Raw genomic sequence first — 26,464 nt, forward strand, 5'->3', positions numbered from 1 at the left:
CCTCACTTTAAACAACACTTTAAATTTCCCAGATAGACCCTAAAATCAAGAATCTATGCTCTTACTGCACTTCTACTCATGGCAAAATTAACCACTACTTTTTCTATCAAGGAGAGGAATGTCTCTATTGATCAAAACCAGTGACATGATCTCTATCACCATTATACAAGTAATGAAAACTGTGGGATTACTTAAAAAAATCTCTCCAGTTTAGGGTAAAAGTAGAAAATAAGAAAAGACCTTATAGATTTTTTTTTCTTCTGTTCCATTTTGTAATAGAAAAGATAACAGGATACACTGCTCAGACAAGCAGAAAGCTTTTAAAATTTCTCATCAAAGAAACCACAATTTATTTCCAATGACTGCACTTTGGATAGGAGCTGTGCTATTAAGAAAACACATTCTGAAGCACTACATTGGATGAGCTGAGTTTTAAAGAAACATTTTAGAGTACACAATTTATCATACATCACATAAACTCTAAAAATAAGAGAGATGCATTAGTCTGACTTGGTGTAATATGGAAACCTTGAAAGCTTCATCAACAATCAGGAAACATGTCTCATACATCCATAACATTCTTTTTTTATTATTTTCAGATGCAATTTAATGGTAGGAAACTCCAGGGCAACCATATTGCTCATTTAAATGTGTCCCAAATCTGCTTTTTTGCCCAAATGCGACCTATGTTAGACTTTTTTTAAACTTTTTTCTCTGAATGGCCCAATTCCGAGTTTTTTCACCCAGAGAAAAGCTGATCTTTGCCACTTCCATATGTGGTACAAATTTATGTGCATGTCTGATTGTTTTTAAAGCCTCTGCAGTCTGAACAGTCATGCCACATTTTATCCAACTTTCATGTCATTGATGTTAGACATGCGTCACAATTATGAAATGTTGAAAGAAGTGCAGCACATCACATCACAGTCCCACCACTCTTGGTTCCGACTACACATCCAAACAGATTTCTCTACAGACGTTCCAGTCAAAGACAATAGGTCTTTGCTATAGTTTTACTTCCTTTTATTAGCTTCCTTCGACTTATGATTTTGTGACAATAAAGTCAGTTCCCATTAATGAATAAGTTTAAAAGCGATCTATAGACGGTGGCATCCGTCATTACTTCCATAAGCAGTGCGCTGCTGTGTGACGTCAACATTCTTCTTCTTCACTTTGGGGACGTAAGGTTAGGTTTAATTAGCATCATAAATGCAAGAAAAAAATATTGGATTTCAGCAAAAAATAAATAAATGGGAAGTGAGCATCTAGACCTGTTGCGTGAACGTAGCCTTTGTGTCCCTTGAGGCCTGGGACCTTTTAACCACATTCCCCAGTGTTGGATGAAGTCAATACAGGACTGGTGAATCACTGATAGAAATTTGACAAAATGGTGTTATTGTGCTATTGAAGGGGACTAGGAACATATATCTTATGGGAAAATATTAAAGCAGGTTTGTTTTTCTTACTCCACTGGTGGCATTTACTCCTATCCCAATTTATTTTAGTATTTCTCTTGGCATAGTAACAACAAATCATCCCTACATTCAATAATCTACTCAGTTTAGAGTAATTATTTATACTTGAATGCAAAAAATGCTGAAAAAAGTAAAAGGAAATAGCTATTACCTTATTATTATTATTTTTTTGAAGTATTTCTTTTGCTTTCTATTTGTATTGTTTTATCTGACTGTCAGCTGTCTTCATCTTCCAGGTCTCCGGTGATGGCAGGTGGACTGTTCGCTGTGGACAGGAAGTGGTTCTGGGAGCTGGGAGGATACGACACCGGCCTGGAGATCTGGGGAGGAGAACAGTATGAGATCTCCTTCAAGGTAAATAGAAATATAGTTACAAAGAGCCGCTTCAGCGGTGTGGACAAACACTGAATATATTTTATGTTGAGAAGCAGTGACAGTGTACTTATGCCTGTCACAATTTACATAATTACCTTTTTCCTATTATCTGGGCTGGGAGCGTCCGTTCTGTGTAATGGTTTCCTTTTAGTCATCTAAAAATTAATCAATGATAATGGTAAAAAAGTGAAACATCCATCAGTTTTCATGTCATGTTCCACCATTTGTGGGCCCTGAATTAGCTTAAATGGCATCAAGTGTTTATCTCAAGGCACTTAACTTAGATCCTTGGACTGACTGAATTTTAATGAATGTCTACAGACATAAACATCAGGAAATTAGTGGTGAAGCCAAAGCTCGCAGCATTACTTTGGAGCTATTTTGGTTGCATGCCAAATTGAAAAGGAAAGGCAATAATTCGAAGGAAGCTTTAAGCTTGATTTGCAACTCGGTGGCGGTTAAAGGTGCCAGTACCACAAATTTGAGGAAAATAGGGGCATTAGGAAGTGTCCCCTCTCTTTCTCCCTCTCTTTCTCTTAATGAAAGTATGTTTTTGGAATGGCTTCCCATCCAGTCTAAGAAGCATTTATAGCATCGTTTATGTTTAGCTGTTATTGGTTTAATCTTTTCACACAAGTTTTGCTAAACAGCTCTACGAAATGAATCTCTTTTGTAGAATATTTAAGCATTTCATCCACATCTTATAAAAAACCTTTAAGACTTGTTGAGCAGCACGCAGCGTTCCTTGTTATGATTTCTGCTCTCGACTGGAGTACAAAGCATCGCATGGACGAGCTTCCACATTAATCATGCTCTGAGTTCCATATTAGATTATGTTTTTGTCTGGCGCTTCAGCATGAATTATTCTGTAACTGCTTGCGACTCGTCTTGGCTGCCTCTGTCAGTGAGCTCCGGACAAACAGACACAACGGCCCGTCACAATAATTCAATTATACTTCGAGCGAGTAAGGACTTTTGTCGTCTCACTCAATTAAGCACAAAGGCCACGGCTGAGAAGGTGGATTTGATTGGACATATGCCGCAGTGTGATGCTGTTGTGGTTGTTCTTTAAACTACATTGTGCATTTATGGAGTAGAAACCTTTTGTCAAAAATGTAATTTGCTGTCAGACGTCTTTGAATTTCTGTTGCTTCTTCATTCTAATGTTTGCCTCTTTGATGATTTGCTGCTTATTGGAATTGAATAAAATTGACTCAACATGCACAAAACTTACATTACTGCAAATGATTTACTTTTGAATGAAATTTGTGTAATCCACTCAAACACAATCTCAAAGAAACATCACCAAGCTAGGCTTTTCCCTTCCGTTCAATCCACTTTTAAGATGTAAGTGAGATTGAGAAGAGAATAGAGATTTTTCTTTTTAAAAAATAGATTCATTTGTGAGGTTCTACATTTGATATGTTGTCCTAAGTAAGAATCTAAGCTTCAAGAGAGTATTGCATTTGCCAATGACCGATCATTTTGTGCTGTTTTATTGTTATTTTTCCATTAACTTTTGGCTCTGCAGCCTAAACTGCTTGCTCATTTGTGAAATGTAATAAGATTGTATATAGATTTTTAACCCTACTTTATTGGATTAAAGATGCAACACTTGCTTTTTTTATTGCAAGTGCAACATAAAAAAGACGATTTAAGCAATACTGATGGGCTTGGACAAGGTTCAAAATATTACATTGTTACAGAATCTCTAAGGGTTTAAGTTATTAGAAATGATCATATCAGCATGTTGGCTTCAGATCTGAAGTGGCTGCAACATGTCCTAATAATGACCTGCTCCAAAGGTGTGTTTATAATGCACCACATACACACAATGGCTTTTAATGTTAAAACACCATCACACTAAAGTGGACCCCTGGTGTTCACAGATGTTAAAAACCACAACCATTCTGAGATGGTTAAAAGCCACAAATATTTGAGACCATTTCTAAAAATTCTTATAGATGCCTGTTAACATACCTTAATATACATTAATAAACTCAGTGGAAACTATCTTGGTATTACCAACGAAGCTAATATACAGTTTCCTTATCTCCATTCTTGGGGTACTGTCACAATCTACGGAAAATCCACGAATCGATCAATCCACGAATACTGAACCTGTGTTGTGCAAAGATATGCTGCCATGGGTAAAAAATGCTCCAGCAATTCCTTTACGGTTTTGGAATTCTGGTAGCATCGTAGCTTTGAGATACTCAAAGTGTTACATTTGTACATTTGTTGGCAAAAATTGTAAAGGGCAACCTAATAAATAATCCCTACAGATTCACAGACTGAGCTGATTTTGATTTGTGCCAACTGGGACTCTGTAGTTCTGTGGCCCAGTGAAGCATCTTCTTTTATCACCCAGAAGTTGTGTTAGCAAAGGGCTTGAAATGAACAGTTTAGAAAAAAAGAGGATGAGAAGTATCCTATATTGAGTTTAAACATTATTGCAGAGCTGAGAAACACATGTTGCTATTGCAGTGTATAAACAGCACTTTAAGAAGTAAAGCTGGGATGCAATTAAAAACTAAGAAATGCATGGCTTTCTATGTAATGAATCATGAGTTAATATTTTTTTAGCAAATTTTGGTTGAATTTTAATCTTCATATGAATGAAAGAAGCCCTTTCTATAAAACACAGTTATTAAAGTCACAGCATTTTCATTCAAATGTTACGTTACATCCTGTAGGAGAAATGCATTATCTTAAACTCCACCAAAAGGTAGAATTGAAGAATAAACAGAAAAATGCCTGTATACAGACATTTGTAGTTACTGTAGCATTTTTGTTTTTTTCCTGTCTGATGGTTTTCACATGGTTTGACAGTTTACAGTTTTTTTAAAACTAATTCATCAGCCAGTCCCTGCTGCTGAAATTCATATTTCCCTCAGTGCGCATTTCAAGGCTGCCTCTTTTTCTCTCAATTAGTGTTCCATTTCTAGACTCCAATTCTTCTAAGCACAAGTGACTTTTCTTCATAAGCTGTGTGTGTAATTGGAGGGTTCCTTTATAATAACACCGGAATCACACATTGAGATTCGTAGAACTCTCATGCTGCCAACATTCTGCTCCATCACACCATGCAGTCACCTTCTGGTCCTGCTAATCTATTCTTTTGAATTTGACCCCAGTTAACTTTTCTTTTTGTTCTGCGGTGCTGTTTAGTCTTTCATCTCTGATCTGTTCACCTTTTCTAATCTGATGCACAAATAAAGCCGAGTCCAAAACAACATTTTCTGATACAGATCTCTGCTGACTCCCCCTCTCGTCATGTCACTGTAGGTGTGGATGTGTGGCGGTCGGATGGAGGACATCCCCTGCTCCCGGGTGGGACATATCTACAGGAAATACGTCCCATATAAGGTTCCAGGAGGCGTCAGCCTGGCCAGGGTAAGATCCACATCATTTAATGACACGTTGATGTCAACAGATAAACAGAGAGCTCTGTTTAGACAATGTGTTTTTAATCTCCAGCTGTGTGTTTAGGCTTTGTTTATGTCGATATCATAATCCAATGTTGGACATAAAAGTCCAGCAGTGGAATGTTTGTCTACAAATGTTGTCCTTTGAAACTTTAAAGAAAATAAATGTTATTATTTTGTGCATTCTGCTTTTGCAGCAACCAAAGCTGCTTCGGTTAAAGAACACTAATATAAACATATACTGTATATATACAGTACAGACCAAAAGTTTGGACAAACTTTCTCATTGAATTCAATGAGAAAGTGTGTCCAAACTTTTGGTCTGTACTGTATATATATATTTTTTAAATGGATAAAAATGAAAAGTTAAACTCTATAGAGGTTCAAAACGTGTAGGAGGCTGTAGGAGGGATTTAGTTTTAGATTTCCCGTGGCAAAAAAGTTTTGAGACTTGGTGCCATTTTTATGGTAAAAATTTAAAGTTTTAAACTCAGAAACATGGTACTGTCCTAAATTCTGCTACCTGTGGAGTTTTAGTTAATAATGCTTCACATACATTAAAATGGATTGATTGCAAAAAGTAGAAAAATAGCTTTTATGTTGTTAATTGTAGTTTTCAGACCAGAGTTTTACAAATTGAAAACTTTAAGAACTTTTGCAGTTGTTAAAAAAAATGCAATTTGTCACAGTTTTTGGTAGAAATAAAGAGAAAAGAAAAAAAAGACAAACCGTGCAAAAGGAAATTATCCACCCCATTTTAATATATCATGTGATTAATTGATTTATTGCTTATTGAGAGAGGCCAGGGCAGTTTGTTCATTTCTGATTTATACTAAACCTTGAAACATAGTAGGAAATGTTTAGTGGGATTGGGTATTTTGTAACAGCGACGTGCTTCAGCTTTTAGCTCAAACATGCGTCAAAACCTCTCCGTTTATAATCTGCAACCTAATATTTTCTAATAATTAGCTCACATGATGCTGACTGCAGTGTGTTGAGAAATGTTCATCTGGCCTGAATTGGAATATTCTTCACTATGCATGACTCATTCAGACACTTTTCTGTGTTGTGCTCTGCTGAATGCATGACTGAACCTCTTGACCTGTGTTGCTGCTGTGTCTGGATGGAACAGCCTGAATGCTGATCAAACAGAGCCAACATCTGGAGCTGCAACAAGGTGTAAAAAGTTCATTCGTGCAGAAATTTGTGTAAACGGTGCAAATGTTACTTGTCCATAATGGCACAAGAGAATTGATTTAAAGTATTTAATTCTTTGTGTTATTAGCTCAAGTTTTGGTTTGCAAATAACAAAATAAACGGGAGTCAAAAATGATCCCTGGCTAGGGACTGTTTAAGAGAGATTTTAAAAATTTGTCTCAAAAGCAGTGAAAGTATTTTGTGTGCTTTTAAAAACAAGTCAAGATTCAGAAAACTGTGCCTCAAAAACCGATTTATGGGATAACAACTTCGTTAAATAAAAGAACATGATGAAGTTTGAGTATTTTTAAAGGCCAAGGCTTCAAACCAGTCACTGACACGACTCTGCAGCAAGTCTAATTAATTATTAATAGTTAAGGAAAACACATCAACATGGAATTAAATGTGTTAAGCCTTTATCCAACACTGCAATATAGATTTATATTCATTCCAGAGACACTTCAGATTTCGTCATGCATAAAATGCGTTTATGTTGACTTGATGAAACTATTGATGGAAAAACATAATTTCTGTAAGTAAAGTGATGCCATGTGTTCCAGTCCAAGGAGGAAAAAGGTCGTCCAGCCTGTTGTCAGTCCCAGTGCCAGGCTCTGTGATGGCCAGGCAGATTTCCACTTCTGCAAGGGCAGCATTAGAGAAGAGAAGTCCAGCAGATATTTTAGAGGACACATCAAGGACACATCTGGCTCATGCGTTTCCCATCAAGACAATGAAAAACCACATTCGGCATACTTTAGAAACACAGTGGAGAGCTGCCTTCAGTCGCTCAGCGTATGAGAATTTATTTAGTATTCATGAAATAAAAACCTAATGATTTTGTGGTAAATAAAAAGCATATTCAAGAACAATGGGACACAACAGCATCTGAAACAATTGGTGTCTAACAAGCATTGTGAGAAAAAGTAACAGTTATGAACTCTACCAGTCGCACTTAAAATGTTACTGAATAGAAGATGAAACATATTAGAGATGCATAAACAACTTCACAATGTCTTTCAAGTTTTCCTCTTAGATCATTTTAGAAAGTGTGTTTACACACTCTTTCTGTTTAGTTTTCGCTTGACTTGATGTATGTTCTGGTAATTTTAAAGACACATTCAAGTAATAATAGCATTACAAGAGAAAGAAAAAGTGTTAGAGAAAAGCATTTTTTTTAGGCCCAGATTTCCTTAATTTTGGGAGATCTTACTTGGTCGATATTTACATGTGAAGCTGATCTTATCTTCATCGGCAAAAATCTAAACGTCAATCACTGTCTTCTTTTGCTCTGCGGTGAGAGAGGTTTGACTGACAGATCCACGTACCGGGATTGTCTGCGGGTTTTTAGTTGTCACCCCACTGTTACCAATTCAGCAACTTTCTTGCTACATTTCAGAGAAGAAAATCAGCATCGACCAGAAACAGAATCGGTAGGTCAGGCTTTTCTGATCAGCTGGGAAACTGCAATCAGTGCACCGCTAATATTTGTGTCTTCCCCCTCCTGGAGCATCTCTTAATGAAATGTTTGGAGGTGGGGGGGTTTTTCATCCTATTTCACTATAAAGCTTTTTCAGCATTTCTCGGAGAGGGATCGTCTTTCTCCTGTAATTCTCTCATAACCTGCTTGCAAGGGAGAAGCAGGAAGTCCCTTCAGCAGGTGCTGTGGTTCTGAATAAAAGGACAACTTCCCTGGCAGTCTGGGTCCTGTGTGGATCAGAGGATCCCAGGACTCTCTGAATGCACTCAGCCTGCCGGGAAAACCAGCCGCTGCACTCAAATTCACCTGAAGAAGCTCGGAGCTTTAGTTTCGCTGCAGGCAATGAGCCGTGCTGCGGGGCTTTGTGTGTGGCTGGAAGCGCTTTCCCAAAACATCTGTACCTCTGAAGGCTGAAGGAGATGTGCTTCTTCCTCCCTGGGAGCCACGCTGAACCCAGATTATTCTTCCTTTCATCATTCGTAGCTCTAACGTACCAGCGCGTTCTCCCAGACCTGCAAACACACTTCAGGAGCCGCTCGTCTCAATAAGCTTTTACACCCACAAGGCTTCAAATGGTTGGATTTCCTATTGTGCAAGAGATTTATTCTCACCTGTGCATTTACGGCTCATTTTAAAAATGTGTCAAATGTGCAACAGCTGTAGTTGTTCGGTTTGTTTAAAACTAATTTTAGGGCTGAAAGGATGATCGATTAATTGAACTAATCATTTGGGCTCAAATACTTATTTCACTAAATGACAAATTAGTTTAATCTCTAATTTATCTATGGAGCAGTTACTGCATATAGATTAAAAACTGAAAATTATCTTTAGCTGTAGTTCTTACTTTACAAAAATTTCAGAATGAAACCACATTGGAAGAGGCATGCATGGAAGTTTTCATTGTATTAATATATTTTTGCTAGTAATTTTGGTACCTCTGCCTACAGGTGCTCGGTGTGTTATGGAGAACTGAGACTAACCTTTAGGGGATTTTAAAAGTTTTGTTTCATGCAAAAAAAAAGTGAAATATAAATGGTACTATAAAAATATAAACATTTGTTTTATTGACCACAAATGATTTCCTTGTTGAATTTGACCCAACAAGAACAATAATCTGACCTATATCAAGATCCCCAGAATAATATTACATTATTCTGTTTTTAATTCCAGAACCTGAAGCGTGTAGCAGAGGTGTGGATGGACGAGTACGCTGAGTACATCTACCAGCGCCGGCCCGAGTACCGCCACCTGTCGGCCGGAGACGTCACGACACAAAAGGAGCTGCGCAACAAACTCAACTGCAAGAACTTTAAGTGGTTCATGAATGAGGTGGCCTGGGATCTGCCCAAACACTACCCGCCGGTGGAGCCCCCTGCTGCCGCGTGGGGAGAGGTACAGTTTATCCCACTCATGGATTTGTTGACTAAAGGACGAAGAAATCTACACTGAATTATAAGCTAGTTTGCCTGACTTACCAGAATGTTATGCTTCCTTACCAGAATGATGCATTTCTCATTCTATTCACTACTTCTAACACCACTAATAATCTAATATTGAGTACATGTGATTGGGCATTTTGAACTGTTGCAGATTAAAGTCTTGCTTGTGACAGTTTTTTCTCATTATTACTGCAGGTCCGTAACGTGGCCAGTGGACTGTGCATGGAGAGCAAACACTTCGTGTCCGGGAGTCCAATACGACTGGAGAACTGTGTGAAGGGCCGAGTTGATGTTAGCTGGAGTCATGGACAGGTAAGAATTAGCCAACATATTTTACTGGTTTATATTTTGTATGTGTTTATATGGCTCATTGAATCATTTAAAATAGTTCCTAAACAGTTTTATTTGCAAATCCGTCCAATGTAGTCAGGTTAATCAATGTTTCCAATCATTTTACCTTGTTATCTGCGTCAAGCTGGATGGTAGTGAATTTTACCTCCTGCACCCAGTTCTAGCTATCCTTGTCCTGTTAGAATGTGGGATTGATCAGTTTGTAACTCTTGTTTCTTCACCTTAAAAATCTGGCCAAATATTTATATTTTCTTGATTATTGGAAGACATTGCTATGGGTGTAGAAGATGTTCTCACACCCATAATGCCAATATTGAACAAGCTCTGCACGGCTGGCAGCAATAACCTGCAGTGCTTTCAGTCCTGAAGCCTGAAGGAAAACCTTTAAACAGCCACGCATTTTTGATGGTGGAACTTTTTTCACCGCCTACACAAAAAAACACTGGTTTAAATCATATCTGCACATTTGCAGATATGATTCCTGCAAATGTGCAGATACACATTTCTGTACAACCTGTACAACTTTCAGTTTGTGGATTAGACCAGGTAATATCAGCTGGACTCTCACAGCTTCACCTGTAATAAAAAATTGAGAGAAAGTTTTTAGTTGTTAAAAAAAAAAACATTATGTGAAGAGATACTTTTGCAAAAAATAAAACTGCATCTGATCACTCCATTTAATACGTAGTCTCATTAGAATGTGAGGTTTTGACCAGGTCTGTATTTATACCTCAGTGGTATAATATGGTAAAATAAGAAAATGTTTGCTGTTTATTTTTTTTAATCAGGATAAAATTAAACTGATTATCACTGATAATTACTAAATATCTTATTTTGGGTCTTTATCAGTGGATTTGATATGATAGCTCTAGTTTATATGGTGTAATATATTTGTTATAATAACAAAAGAGTACCTAGTCTACTTCTTATTGGTCAGCATTTATATTAGACTTCTTGATCATTTCTGTCTAACAGTGACTAAGTATATTTAAGTTATTTCAAGGGAACTTTAAGCTGCCTCTGCTCTCTCATCCCATTTGCTGCAGGTAATTAATTTTCTTATCTCTGCCATGTTCGCCTCCCTGCGACTGTACCTCAACAGCTTAAGACTTCCTTATCACTGTAGTTCAATTAGTTAATTGGTGTCTGACCAAACATTCATTTGGATAAAGACAGAGAACATCTTCATCAGATGTCTCTATATATGCAGCTGTTATTCTATTGTGACCTTTATCCTCCCCATAAAGTGATTTTTATCAGTCAGGCAGCAGATCTTCTTGGTTTGCTGAGTTGAACAAATCAGGATTCCTGATTGCATTACACATTCTCATATTTTTCTGATGGCCAGTTCAAAAATGCACCTTTTTATATCTCACATAATGAACAAATCTGTTGGAACGTATTGGAAGTTGTACTCATGGATCTTTAATTCTTTCAGCTTTATTTATATCATGGTGTTATTGAGTTGCAGTAATCTGACCAGATCCTTATAATAAACCTTACTGTCACTCTCACCTCAAATGTTTTATTTAAAAGTGGCATTACAGAAGGTTGAAGGTTTGTCCCCATAGATTGCACCACTGTTATTGTCTCTTTATTAATCATCATCCTTGGCTAAACACACATGAATGCCACATACAGGCAAAGACTTCATTACCTTCCCATGTCTCAGAAGGCTTGCGTTTGTACTCGCGTGTCACACCAAGGCTCTTTAAACTGAGCTCATAATACAACCTTAATCTTAATGGATTGAACGTCCCCTTTTGTTTCCTGGACGACTTCATGGCTTTGACAGTTTAATTGCTGTTGTCCAAAGACGTATTGTAGTTTAATTTGTGACATGGTTGCGAGTCGTTTTTGGCGCTAAAGAGAAATGGATTTGCTGCAAATCACAGGAGGTCCGTTTAGTGGATGTCCTTGTCAGATCTTTTTTGGTTCACTACAAAAGAAACGAGGAAGCGGTCAGAGAGCCGGAATGGCTGAACCAAAGCAATACTTTCTGGTGTGATTGAGACTCTGTTATTGAACTTTCCGACTTTTACAGATTCCCACTGATTTGTCTCTTTTAATCCAACATGAAGTCTGTGTTCCCTGCAGGTGTTCACGTTTGGCTGGAGGGAAGACATCCGGGTGGGTGACCCCATGCACACCAAAAAGGTCTGCTTCGATGCCATTTCCCACCACAGTCCTGTCACGCTGTACGACTGCCACGGCATGAGGGGGAACCAGCTGTGGCGCTATAGGAAGGTACTTTACTGTCTTTCTTGAGCTGGAAAAATGAAGCTGACTATTTTCTGTTGAATGCTGTTAGAAAGCAGCATATTTTATTTAGATTAGTCTGAGTCTTAAATTAGTCAACAGTTATGGTATAAAGGAAAGTACAACCATCTTTAGATGGAAAGGGTTAGTGCAGTGGTTCCCAAAGTGTGGGGCCTGCCCCCTGGGGGGGGCGCAGTGCCATTGCAGAGGGGGGCGTGGGAAGCGGTATGTAAAAAAAACAAAAAACAGTTACACAAAAGTGTTTTACTGTAAAGACGGTTTGTAGTGTCTTTTGTTGCAACCTGAAGTGTAAAATAAACTTCAGTGGAGTTTGAAAACAAAATATATGTATAGGTTAATGTCTGATTGAACGATGTGTGTGCCCAGTTGATTTTTGTTTTCTGTTTTGGGGGAGATTTTATTGTACTATATAGGGGAGCCCAGAAAATCTTTGGGAACCACTGGGTTAGTGCTTCAATGTATAATAAAAATCATTTGCTCCTTTAACAGGTTCAAAAATCACATGCACCACAGAGTTCATTCTATCCAGTAGTTACTTATTAAAGGGGACATATTATGCAAAATTCATATTCTACACATTTTTGTATTTCCATTTGGGTCTCTACTGCTTCTGAAACCAGTCCAAGCACCTAAACAAAACAGCCCGCTCGTTTTTGGCGGTAAGTTGATGCTTTCTGGTGTCCTTAAAATGAGCCGTTTCTAAAATTTCCAGAATGTATCATCACAAATCAGCAGCCACTGCCTTTCACCTAGCAACCCCAGTTGAGTCCATCTCATCACCTAGCAATGTCAGTGGTGCCCTTCTAGTCACCTAGCAACCCAAGCAAAGCTCCAGCTCATTTGGTCAGCAGGTTTTACTGCTGTATGCGTTGTACAACGGCTGCTGGAAAAAGCAAGTGTTTTGTTGTTCACTTTCCATCCAGAAACCACTTGATGCATTCTTGTTGGTTGTGCAGGAGGCTCCACTTCTGCTTTTCAAAGATGTACGGTTGTATCTGTTTGCAGTAATTTTTACAGGTGAGTTTAGATGTGCAGATGTTGAGTTGGGGGCGTGGCCAGCAGCAGTTTAGTTGGGTTTAAAGTGACCGAGTCCTCAAACGGCTCATTCTGAACTGACCAGATTAAAATTTAATTATCTAAGAATGATTTTGTGCAAAAAATGGAATGAACATGTTTTTTATAGTCATAGTTGCTAGCAGACTACTGCTAGCAACAGTTGCTTCTGTTATCTCAATGCTAAAGTCTTTAAATCTCATCTACAAACACACACTTGTATGCTAAAGACTGGTCATTTTTACATCGTCCTGATATGTCAGACTGTAGAATTGAAGAACATTTTAAATAGTCATTACAGATCTGAGACCTGGATTCTAGTGTTAAACCCATCAGTTGATTCCATCCTTCTTTTCTCTGATCTGTCTGTCTTGTCGTTCTCCAGGACAAAAGCCTCTATCACCCCGTCAGTAACAGCTGCGTGGACAGCAACGCCAACGAGTGGCGGGTCTTCATGAACACGTGTGACCCCTCGTCCCCCAGCCAACAATGGCTGTTTGAGAGAACCAACAGCACAGTTTTGGAGAACTTTAACCGCGGGACGAACTGAGTCTGTGCAGGTCAGAGACTCTGGACTCGTGCAGCCGTGGAATCGGCCGCCAACGTTGCTGCTACTGCTGTGAACAGGATCGTTCCCTGTTGTCCTAGAGCTTGGGTGTGGAAGGGTGTTATTTTTTTCTTGCAAAGGTGCCAGAAGTAAATCAAGTTGGGATATTGTAGAGAAAAGTTAAAGGAGAGAATTTATTCTGATTAATGGTGTAAGACTGACTTAAGGGTGTTGTGCTTTGGCAGCGGGTCTGTCTCACTTCCTGGTTTTGCTTTTGAGTTATTACCCGAAATTCCTCATCATTCCCTCTCCCTTTTATCCCTTATTTCTTGTTTCGCCCTGCCTCCTGGTCCTCACGATGTGCCTCTGCCCTTCCGTCCGTCTCAATCTCCCTGCTTGACTGCACCTTTGCCCACCCTTTCCATTCTCTCCCTTTTTAAATCCCCTTATGTCTCTCCGGCTCTGACAACCTCCCTGGGGGAGCTTGTGGGAGGGGAGGGAGACGGCTTCGCGCTGAGCCAAAGTCATCCTGACACCCGGTGAAGCCAGGCAGAACCACTCCGAGAATCAGCCAGCAAATGGGTTCTCCTCTACGTCTGCAGGCAGAGACGCCATGAGCGGAGCTGACAGAGAGACCGAGGGGACGAGACTGCCACCTTCTGCACACGCTCAGCTCGTTTCCCCCCTTTATTCTCTGCCCTCCCAACGTTTACCCATGAGTCACTCTCAGATTTGTCTCCGTGCCGCGTTGGCCTTCTATTTTCTTCAAACACAACTACCATCTGATGTTGGGATCTGTCCTGCTTGGTACAGAAGAGCGTTGCACATTTGTTTTTTTTGTTCTGCCCCTCGCCGAGTTCAAACCCAACGTTGAAACTTGGGATGTATTCCCCATGCTCTGTCGTCTCCCCCACATGTAAACGTTCCTAAGCTGTCCTCTGCTGCTTCCCAGTTCAGTCACTGGAACGACCTCGTCACAGACGGCCTAGCAGCGGGTCTTGTTCTCCGGCTGTGTGACGGGCAGGCCCGCTGATTCATGGCAGACCGGGGCCCGATTGGCCGCCAGCCAAGCTGATTCATCACTTTGGCTGAATTACTCCGGATGGCCTCACCGAGCTAGCGCTGGGATTCAGACAAACTTGAATAGAAATCTTAGTGCCTTTCGTTGGAATCCAGAAGGTTTTGTGTGTTCACAGCGACAGAGAGCTTTCAGGCAGTCACAGTGGAGCTTCGGTGACTTTAAAATGAAGCTAAAATGACCTGCGGTGTAGTGAAGGCAGCGCTGTTTATTCTTGACTCCTGTGAAGCTTTCGAAGTTAGCGCGCTCCGAAAGCACAAACCTAGAGAGATTGCTTTTCCTACCATAGTTTTTCCTGCCTTCAAAGGTTAACTGCAGCCTTTCTTAGGCCTTAATCATGGCAAGATGCTGTGTTTCTGGTCCTTTATTCTCTCCTGTGTTCAATCCAAAGTACTTTAATGGTAAAGAGAAAGACCTGGTGGTGGTTATTAACCCTTCTAATTTTAGATGGTTTTGTCTGTTAATTTATTTTTCTTTATTTTCTGAGATTCACCTTAATTCTTTTCTTTGTTCTCGATACAGTTTGTGTTTTCCTTTTGGTTTTTCTGGGATGCTCCACTCTTCCTAACTCAGTTTGCCAAGATCCAGTAAATCAGATGAAAAACAATTCATGATTTTGCTTCATTACAGTTTTTTTTTTCTTCACATCAAGTGGTTTGTCTCTGTGTGTACAAACTACAGTAGAGATGCATCAATTAGCTAAACAGAATCTTTTTTTTTTGTTGCTGGATTTGTTCTGATCAGATGCTGAAAAATAAATATTTATTCTTGATTTTCCTTTAAAGTGAATTACAAATAAAAACTCACAATTTTTAGTGTGTGAACACATCAACCAATCTGAAGAAAGGCTTTTACAGATTTATATAAGAAAAAAGTGCTTCATGTAGGAAAATGCATCTGCACTATTTCATACTTTTATTCAATCAGCTGTGAAGCAAACACTCAAGAAAAGGCTTTTAATTCCTCTAAAAGACTTGTTGTGCTTCGCCAGCAGTTTTCGCAGCAAACATTCAAAAGACGCCGTTTCATATCAGAGCCCTTTGCACAGGGTGGGCAGTCAGGCTTTGCTTCTAGGCTGAAGGAAGTGGCTCACTTTCATATCATTTACAATTTGTCATCCTTTCTTTGCTCATATACTCTGTATCCAGTTCACTGATATTATTTAACAACAATAAACTTTAGTTATTTATAACTGAAACCCAACAAACATAACCATGCTAACATGGAAGTCTTTGTTCGCTGTTGGCTGTTGTAGCTTATTGCTAGCATTTTTTAAAAATAGCAACACTGTAAAATAATTAGAATTAGAGCTTCTGCAAGCTACTATATGCTCAGCACTTCTTTAATACAACTGAATTTTAAACAAAGCAAAAACAAAAAAAGATGGAAATTTATTCTGTTAAATTACCAGAATGACAACTGAAACGGCGTCCATATTCATCTGAACTACAAAATACAACATGTTCCAAATTATTATGCAAGTGATATTTTCTCAGATTTTCTTAAATGGTCAATGCAAATGATGGTCAGTATAATTTTCAAGTCATGAACTATTACAGTATAAATCAAATTTTACTGAACAAAGCTCCCCATGAGAACAGTGTTTTTTTCAAAAATAAACTCAAAATGCACTGTTCCAAATTATTATGCACAGCAGATTTTCTAAATATTTTATGGATTATAAGATTATAAGAACTGCAAACGGTCATTCTTTGAATGTGCAGCATTAAGTGGTCACATGTACTAAAATCAAAAAATATTTCAATCAATAACATCTTAACAGACCGAGTTACATGTTAACATTGGACCTTCTTTGATATCGCAGCACAATTCTTGCATCCATTGAACTTGTGTGTTTTTTGGAGTTTCTGCTTGAATTTCTTTGCAGGATGTCAGAATATCTTCCCAGAGCTGCTGGTTTGATATGAACTGCATTCCACCCTCAGATCTTGTGCTTGAGGAAACTCCAAAGGTTCTCAATAGGGTTGAGGTCAGAGGAGGATGGTGACCACACCATGAGTTTCTCCCCTTTCATGCCCATAGCAGCCAATGACACAGTGGTATTCCAGTGGTATTGCATAATAATTTGGAACACGGTGTAAAGCATATACTTTACACCTTGATGCATTAGTATTCATGAGGTTAAAAAGTAGTTAAAATACAAAGTAGCATTAGCTCACCCATTGTCTGACATGTTAGTACTAACTTAGTGTCTTACTTATAACCATATTAATATCTATTAAAGAATCCACTGTAGGCAAAAATTTTAGTTTTAGAGACGATCTTTACTGTTTTTGTCATCCCTTGTGTTGATGAATATGGAAGAGTTTTAATGCCACAGGGGAAAAAACTGAATTCTAACTTTAATGTTGGAATCCTGAGAAGTTAGAATTATGAGTAAAAGGTTGAAAGTCTTAAAATTAACATCAGTTCTTTTTTTTTTTCTTTCAGTGGTGCTAATCTTCTGTAAAGGAACCATCAGTTTTAGCAGAATGTTCTCACATTGAATATTTTTGATTTATGGACTAAACACAGGAATCGGGTTGACAGTACAGACCTTCCCACAAAAAGCACAAAAAAAATGTTGAAATCAAATATGTACATTTAAATAATAAAAAAGACACAAACAAGTTTTGCTAAATATCAGAAAACATAGTGAGAACATTTTTTAGAATTTTTTTCTGTAACTTTCCTCAAATTCAAAAGTTTATATAGCATCAGACCACTATGTTTTAAAATGTATGACTTGTGTCAATTTCTTACAAAAAAAATAATTTCTAAAAAAATTGTTCTCACCAAGTTTTCTAGCATTTATGAAATAGAAATAATTTTGGCAATTCTAACTTAAACTAACACAATAAAAGTTTGGTCATGTTTAACTTCAGAGAAAAATGAGAAGAAAAGAAAACTCAAAAATGTTTGAGTATTCTTAAATTCTAGTTTCTAATGTTTCAGGAACTTAATGTTTTACTTAATATATCTGGAGCGTTGAAATCTGGTGGAAATGCTGAGTCTGTTCAGAAGTTGCCCCTGACCTTCCAGCGGCATGTCTGGACATATCCGTGCATCATCAGATGTTTAGGGTGTGACATGTGATTCACTGAGTCACTGCAGAAGCTCGGTTACCAACTCACAACCCAGTGGGACCAAACTCCTGCAGGCGTCTGACCTTTTCTCAGCCTGACGCCACATGACTCTGTCCTGTTCTCTAACTCATGTTCACTTGGACAGATCAGGACAGAGGTGAATGATTGGTAGAGTGGTGGATACTCGAGGCAAAATATTTTAGTTTGAAAAGGAAAAAGTGTTAAGTACTCAACTAGACTATCATTGATTTACTGAACAGGAATCTGGATAGGGATCATCAGCTGTTGGTTTGGTGTCCGACAATATGAAATCGGACAAATCGGTGCAGATAGTTCAGCTGTCTGACATACTGAGCAAAGGAGCCTCAATTTTGTATCGCTTTTGTTACTTTTTCAATGAAAACTTTCAGAGGATCACAATCAAACAGTAAGTTTAGTTTAAAAATCTCAGACTCACTTTGTGAAGTTTTAAAGACTGAAAAGCAGAGACAGACTCTTCTGTACATGGTTTGAGTTTCATTACTGCAGCTGATATGGGGCCGACTTTTGGAAATAACACTCCATTGTCAATGATTTACCTTGGGGGAAAAAAATACTGAAAATATATATTTTTTATTTTTTCCAATACTTAATGTTTACCTTTGAATCACCTCAGCACTTTTCTGATAATACACACTTTCCACCATTGGTCAGGTTTTCTGCATGTCATAAATTAGTTTTCTGCTAGTGTTTGCATCCTATAAATTCTCCTGTTCCACATTTCTGCACAGTAGTAATCAGTTAATTTTTTTTAAAAATTTATTTAGTTTTTGGGGTCTTTTGAACACTCACACGTGTAAATCCCTTTCCATCTTTCGCCCCTGCCCATCACTCCCTCTGTCCCATGTTATGATTTTAATTTTCTCCAGTACTTGACTCGCCCTGTGGTCTTTGAATTAGTGCAACAAAAAACAGGCTTATGTTCACTTATATTAGCTTCATCTTGTGTGCAACATCTTCTTTTGCAAAGCTGTGCACATTATTTTTAACGTTTGTTTTATTTTGTTAGGTCTGTTATGTCCCCATTTTAACTATTCCATACCTTCAAACAAGCTGCAACTGTTTCTAAGATATTTGATCCTTTTTTCACTTTCTGTAGCCTCATTTTTGCAACAACTTGACTGCAGTTTTGCCTTTTAGTTCCATGACTGGTTTATGCAGCGTTGTAACCTGTTTTGTCCATCAACAAACTTTTGTTTTGTGTTTGTGAATTTTTCCAATCAGATTTAAGGCATGAGACAGTCAAGGAGTTTTTTTTTTCTCGTCTTACTCAAATCATTGATTTGATCTAGCAATGTGGCTCATTACCCAGGGTGCCAATTTGTAAGGGATGGCACAAGTATTTAAAAAAATTAAACAATCAGTTGTCCCAGATAAGGTTTTTATTGCAACTTGCAGAACCAGTTGAATCAGCCTGGCCATCCTCCAAACATTGTATGAAAATGTGGCTGTATACTTGAAGAGGCTATTGATGATGAAGTTCGTATTTAAATTGCAGATTTCTATTTATTCTGTTTGTAAAAGGAATATGATGTGAACTAAATCATCTCTGGTTCAAAATGTAATCTGCATTGTCAAACCTCAGTTAGATGTGTTATGTTTCTTTATATAATCCTCATTTTATGTGTGAAATGGAGAATAGCATTTTCATGCTCTTTCTTGTAATTGAGTCGTCCATGAAAACAACAGACACAATTATGTAAAATCTCAGTTTTCATTTGGGAAATCTGAAATGTATTTGTCAAAAGAAAAAGAATGAGCATGTGTAAGGAGGAGGACTCACCCAGGGCGCCATCAGTTCAAGAACCACAGCTGGAGACATGATTTAACTTTGAGTCATTTGACATTCAAGTGATATTCCTTGAGGGTTTATTCCCTTTTCTTTCATATCTTAAAAACATATAATTAAGTGATTTGCTCTTGCTGTTAGAACTTCACACCCAGTCTTAAGCTGCAGGCAGACAAACTTAAATAAATGCAGTGTGAGCAGCACAGCTTGACTGAAAACTCAGACAGTGAAGGATTTATAAGCTTAGGAGCTGGATGCTTAGTCTCAGGTTTTGGTGCAGACACCACAGTAACTCATTTAAGGATAAAAGTTGGACAAATTTGTTGACTTCCTCCTTCTAAAAATGCTCCAATCCCCTTTATCCCTGCAGCTTTAAGCAAAGGCTCGCTGAGTAATGCTCTATTGGCCAATCTCTGATTAACCACCAACTCTCATGCAAACCTCATGCTAACAGCTACTGTTTGTGTTTCATTACTAAGAGTGTATGACGATTTGAGTTCTTTGAAACCAGGTTCAGAGGATTCCTGAGGTTCAGTCCGAAACCAAAGCTGCAGCTTCCATGAACATTAGTTCCTGGAAATGAAACTGCTGCATCCTTTTATGTTTACAGGAGGTTTTATTTGAGCCCCGAACTCTTTCTTTACACTTGTGATGTGCATTTTAAACATTCTTTTGGACCTTCACGTCTCTATTGACTTCCACTTTATTTTTATTTTTCATGTATTTAGGTGAAACACTTCAAACTAATATAATGCAACTGCAGAAATTCACCATGACTCAGAATGACAGGATAAAAGCAGTCTAACTACACAAAATATTTCCTGGCACTTGCTCAGTAATTTCCAAACATTAGAGGGTAAACTCTGTTGTGAATGTGCCATTCATCTGTACTGTAACATCAAATTATTATTTTGATTTTTGATTTTTTTTCTCCCGGGATGTCGAGTTTAGAGGAAATTGGCGGAACAGCTTGTTTTCTAAGAGTTTTTAATGTGTCAGCCTGTCACAGCATGTCACCTACATGGGGGAATTATGTTGTGTACATTTTGTAACTGGAAAAAAAAATCCCATATTTTTTCTACTGAGATTAAAACTGTAAAACTGTATTTAGATATTTAACAAACTGTGCAGAGCAACTGGAGATGTAGAATATTTTGCTGAAACTGTAAAATAAAAAGGTTTATATATTTGGAGGAAACGTCTCTCGTGTGTGTTTTACAAAATGAAATCCAACACAACATCATTTAAAGGGTTATTTTAGATTATTTCAAAGTGGGGTTCTGTTGGCCTGGGAGTCATCAGTATCTTATCTTCGCTGAGATTAGTTTTCCTGTTAAAAGAAAATAAGAGCCAAGACGAAACCAGTCAGCGCACAACACTTTAGAAAAAAGTATATCTGTGGATAGCGATACACCAGATCCTTTCATTCTGCTAGATATACTTTCAACACTACAGCAACACGGCTCATTGTCTACATGATAAATGGGATGATAACCAAAAGCAGGCCTGTTTCTGCATCGGGTTGTTTGCCACAAGTGCAATAAAGTAAGATGTCAGTAATTTAACAGTAATTTCTCATTAGCAGATGCAGAAAATGTGTGGATAATCATGATAATCGTATATTTTGTCACTTTTCTGACAACAGTAAGCATCAATTTCTCATACATTTAAATAACTATTAAAGCAACATTTTAAATTCACAAAAAAATTTAAGTAAAATGAAAATAATGGAAACATTGTTTCCCAATGTCACTAGATAGATGCCTTAGATGACATTGTAATGAATTTTCTCCTTCATTGTGCAGATCTGATTTGCCTTCAGTCTGACAGAGGCTGTGACATCTCAACAGCAGAGACCAGAGCAGCAGGTGGACGAAGCGGCTGCTCATTCCTGCTGCGTTCGTGTCTCCTAAATAACTCTGCCGGCGACGTCTGGTGCCCACAGCTTCCTAATTTCCTTCTCTTGTCGCTTCTTGTTGCTGGCTTTGTATCATTTTAACCGCTTCTGCAACCGATGGTGCAAAAATGCACTTTCCACCGACGTTAATCCCATAATCATATTTCCCTCTGCAGGCCTGGTAACTGATAGTTTTCCAGTTTTCTGTGATTCATTCTTTGTCTGGCCATTATTGCTTTTTGCAATTCGTTTCTCGCTCAGCTCGCCATGGTGACTCTGACGGAGCGCGTTCAGAGTTTGGGTGAACATTTTATAGCTTCTGTCTTATTGGAGCTTTGACATGATTACACAATCTCAGTAAGCATGGTGCTGGTGCTATAAAGTCCTAATTAAAATGTGTCTGGATTTCTTTTCCTTTTTTTGCAATTGCAAATGTGAGTGCTCTAGACTTTAATCAGCAAAGGTTATGTTTCTCCATAGACCAGTGGTTTTTTTCCCCATTCATATTTATTCCCAGTTAATTACCAAATAATCAGCATTCCCTCAAACTCATGAGCTGTAACTAGGACAGAGATCAGGCTATTACATTAGCACAGTCTTCCATTAAAGATCTCCATTAAGTTTCTTTATTAGGCTCTGCACCATTATAAAAGAGAAAAAGGCAATTCAATTGTCTCCCATAATTCACTCCCTCTGTAGCTCTCTGCGGGTCGACACATCACTATGATTGGGCTGCATAAAAGGGAAGATGATCCAATGACACAGTTTGTTTATCCCGTTCTGAGGCGCTGGGCCGGTTGACCTTTTTTCTTTATTTTTTTTGAGATTGTGACCATTTTGAAGTATTACTTTTGGATTCAGTTCCGTTGTCAGACAAGAGACTTGAGAAGGAAAAAAATGAAGGTGTGTGAAGGAAATAATCATTTCCTTACAAACCCAACGACGGTAAAAGGAACTTAGCTTTCTTCGTTTGTCCATATTTCCCTTGCAAGCAGCCAGACTTTATTGTAATCTTTAAAAACCTGATCAGTAGTTCTCTGGTGTTTCAGAGTCTTTCAAAGTCTTTCCTTGGACTTTGGGTGACTGACATATTGCCTACACAATTATGCTTGCTTTATGTTCATATGCGGGTTCTCTTCAGGTACTCCAGATTATTTCTAAAGTCCAAAATCATGACTGCTGAGTTAAGTGGTCACTCTGTCCTGTGTGTGTCTGTATGGCCCAGTGGAGGTCTTCTATTGTCTTACAGCAACGGTCCTGTTACCCACAGTAAAACTCTACAAATTGCCCAGAGCAGTGGTCTCAAACTCCAGTCCTCAAGGGCTGTTGACCTGCAACTTTTAGATGTTTCTCTGCTTCAGCACACCTAGCTCCAATAGAAGCTCATTAGCAGAGTCTTTTAGACGTTGACTGTATACAAGGGAGGCAGTTTCACAATTTAATTCAAAAACAAGAGACACGTCTAAAAGTTGCAGGACTACTGGCCTACAACAAGGCCAGTGGGCTTGTGGTCTCCACTACTGTCAAATGACATGCCTTTTGTCACTGGACCACACTGGATTCCCGGGTCAATAAAGTTGCATCCATGGTGACTAAAGTGGAACTTTGTCTCACTGCAGAATGCGGTTCCAACAGGAAGGGCCAGTTACTTGAATGCTTTCTTCTTAAAAGCCAGGGCATCTTCAAGGACTCTCACAAAGTTTTTGGATTCTGCTTTCTATGAAGAACCTACTCAAACACCACCATAATCTGTACCTTGTTATTACCATTGTAAATGTGGAAGTTGTCCACTAAAATGTTTGGCTAATGAAGCTCAGACCAGGCTTTATTCTGTGTCACAAATGTCTTCCAGGGATGGCACTGCTCGCAAGTGTCTTTGCACCAAACCAGTAAACTCAGAACTACATCAGACTTTATGAGGATAAAGAAAATATGTTTTCTCTGTCAGGAAAAAAAAAAAATCTGCAGCAAAAGACTATTTTCTAGCCTTAGTCTGTTTCCTGCAGACTTTTGTGTGTTCAGTTGCTGCCATCACCCTACATCATTCTCGTTCTCCTGGATTCAAATATATTGGTGAAAAGGCAAATGTTAACCTTTGCTTCTAAAAGAGCAAGTCAAACTCATTCATATCATGTTTTTTTTTTCTTATTATGTTGTCCGTAGGAGAGGTTGCTAGGGATTTCTGGGGTTTGTGCCATTTCAAAGACTCGCACTTCTCAACTTCACATTGAAAAAGGGAGATGTTTCACTCACAAGGACCTTTCAGGAATGTCAACCATAAAAGTGACAAAAGGCACCACTCCATAACAGGGAAGTTCAGAAGGTTCTTTGCGTGGACAAAAGATCCAGTCAGACTCCTAACTTGCAAGTGTACACAATTAGAACTCTCCCACTTTTTCAAATTGAGTGAAAGAACTCCCCTAATGAGTTGGGAGAATACTCATTAGGATATCCTAATGAGTATTCACATTAGGATTAGGGTATCCTAATGAGTGTCCTCATTAGAATACGCTATCGTAGGTCAATGAGGGTATCATAGGTCAATGCTGACCTCATCAGCACAGTCAACTCTATATTTTACTTCCAATGTGCCTGATTTTCCTGTGATCTTGCCTAAGTGTCATAAACATTTTACAAGATTATTTCCAAGGTTGAACATTTTGTATGCATTTGCTTACAAAAGTCAGGATTTTCACATGCTATTCATCTGCTCCACATAGATTTGAGGCCCTGAAATGTCTCCTGACCTCCACTTCACTGGCAGGTATTACGATTCAGAAACGTCAGTAGATGTTATGGTCGAAAAGCCCCTGCAAATTTTGTTGGGGTCAACTCAAGAGATGAAGACTCAAACTGAGTGATTTCACTAAGATGGCAGGGTTAAGGGATGGAGGAGTTGACTGAGGTTAGTGATCAGTTGGATAGATGAGGAATGAGGAATGTCAGGAGTTGAGGATGAAATACGGAAGAGTCAGTGATGGAGGGATGAAAGAGAGGGGCTGGGGTGAAGAAATGAATGAGCACAAAGTGAGTGACGAAGGAACTTGTAATGAGAGATGAGGAGAACATAAAAGAAATGAAGATTGACAGTTGGATGAGAAATAAGTGGGATGAAGAGAGACGGGTTGAGAGGGACCAATGGGATGAAGATGAGGAATGAGAGGGGTGAAGAGGTAGGGAGGAACCAAATTTAACTGAACAGGCAGCTACAGTGAAAAAGACCCTGAAGATTTCAAGTCCATGTAAAGATTGTAAAGTGTTGCTGCTTCTAAGGTAAATGTGAACATTTCTAATCATCCTGCAGTCTGCTAAGGAAAATGATTATTTAATGCTAAAAATACACTTAATCTTACGACATGTGTAAAGGGATAGCCAACACTTTATTTGGAACAGTTTTCTGTGGAGCATGGGGGAGCTCACAATAGCAGACATTCAAACAAAGCAGGGCCCTTTTCCTCCCCCGCTGACACACAGAGCAATAAAATTTACAGTCCGAAAGGGGTCAGAGACTTCTTGGCGCCTCTCGGCCCGGGTCGGATGGAGATGGGCACGAAGTGGTCCGCCTTTACTTAGATAAAAACCAGACATCGGAGCTGTAATCAGGGGAGTTTCCGGGGTTCTTTGGGGGGCCGAACAAGGTCTCTAATTGGTCAAAGAACGGAACGCCTTCTTTGCATATATTAAATAGGGAAACTCCTCTTCTGTTTAAAAATTCCAGGCCAGCAAACAGAGTTAGAGTTTTTTTCCATCTTTTCTTCACGTGGGCCCTTTGTCTGTCTTATGTGTTTCGTGTGTGTCTGTTTTCCCTTGTGTGTGTTTTATTTTGTGATCAATTGTATATCTTTATACCTCTGCAGCTCTGTTAACGGATTCATGCGGTGCTGTGTATGAATTAAACTCTGTGATCTGTGACGTCATTGTGCCTTCGCCGTTGTCTTGCAGCCGTGACGACATCCGTTCGGGACCCCGGGAGAACTGGAGGAAAAGAGAGCCATGCTTTTTCTAAATTTTAAGCTAACCTAATAGCTTTCCTTTTAACAAGTCCCAGTACATTGTTTTCTTTTGCTTTAATCTTTACTAAAGGAGTAAAGTCTGATCCACTTGTCAGAATCATTCTACACATCTGGTTCTGTTTAACAAGGAACTGATGAATGTTGATACAAATTGTTAAAACAGTTGTAGTGAATAAGTAATTGAACTTTGCTTATATGACACTTTTCAAGATAAAAATCACAAAGTGCTTCAACAAACAAAACATCTGTGATATTTTTATTGTCTGGTCAACTGAGGTCTGAATACAGTTCTGGTGTCTGCTGGTTAATGGGATCCAGTAAGTAAAAGCAGCTGTTCCAGTGTGTGGGTCACACATTCAGCTTCGCTCAGACTGACATGTGCTCTTGAATGTATGTAAAAGGCTTAAAAAGAACTCAACAAAAAGTACTTTAATAACCAAGCTATTATTTTTTTGCCTAATACTTTGCTAACTTTGAAAACAGTTAGCATACTTAGCTTCCTTTAAATAAATTCTTCTGGATAAATTCTCAAGCGCTAATTACTTGACTGTTTTGTAAACTTTCAGTTGAACAAAGTTCAACATCTGTGTTGACATTTTGGTTTTTGACTTAATAATCCTTCAAGTAGTTCGACTTTTATATTCATGCTTTTATTTTGAGGAGAGAGAAGACTACTTATACAGTTCCTTTTCCTCATCCTTTGATGAAAGTCTCTCTTTCTTCCCCAATAACTTTATTTCAAAGAGGAAATGTGAGGAAACACTGACAGGAGAGAACATGAAATAAATATAAATAAAATATCTAAAGGCATTATAAAACATGGAAGTTATAATGTTAAAATTAAATTGGGCCTCGATGATTCAAGTCTTTCAAAAGAAGAATTTGAGTTGAAGTGAATGCTTTAGCATTAGCTTCTGCTAAATACCTTGTTGCTGTAGTT

At 38.5% G+C, this 26,464-nt stretch overlaps 1 protein-coding gene across 1 annotated transcript in view; it reads left to right on the forward strand.

The window, feature by feature from the left end:
* LOC116728708 (polypeptide N-acetylgalactosaminyltransferase 10) overlaps positions 1-16,073 on the forward strand; it is a 97,665-nt gene extending 81,592 nt beyond the window's left edge. The window contains exons 7-12 of the mRNA XM_032576988.1: positions 1,712-1,829; positions 5,139-5,246; positions 9,123-9,344; positions 9,587-9,703; positions 11,840-11,989; positions 13,461-16,073. Coding sequence (XP_032432879.1) covers positions 1,712-1,829; positions 5,139-5,246; positions 9,123-9,344; positions 9,587-9,703; positions 11,840-11,989; positions 13,461-13,625 — 880 coding nt within the window. The 3' untranslated portion in view covers positions 13,626-16,073. The remainder of the gene's footprint in view (positions 1-1,711; positions 1,830-5,138; positions 5,247-9,122; positions 9,345-9,586; positions 9,704-11,839; positions 11,990-13,460) is intronic.
* The last annotated feature ends 10,391 nt before the right edge of the window (positions 16,074-26,464 follow it).

The sequence above is a fragment of the Xiphophorus hellerii genome, chromosome 11, assembly GCF_003331165.1.
Source record: "Xiphophorus hellerii strain 12219 chromosome 11, Xiphophorus_hellerii-4.1, whole genome shotgun sequence".
Taxonomy (NCBI): domain Eukaryota; kingdom Metazoa; phylum Chordata; class Actinopteri; order Cyprinodontiformes; family Poeciliidae; genus Xiphophorus; species Xiphophorus hellerii.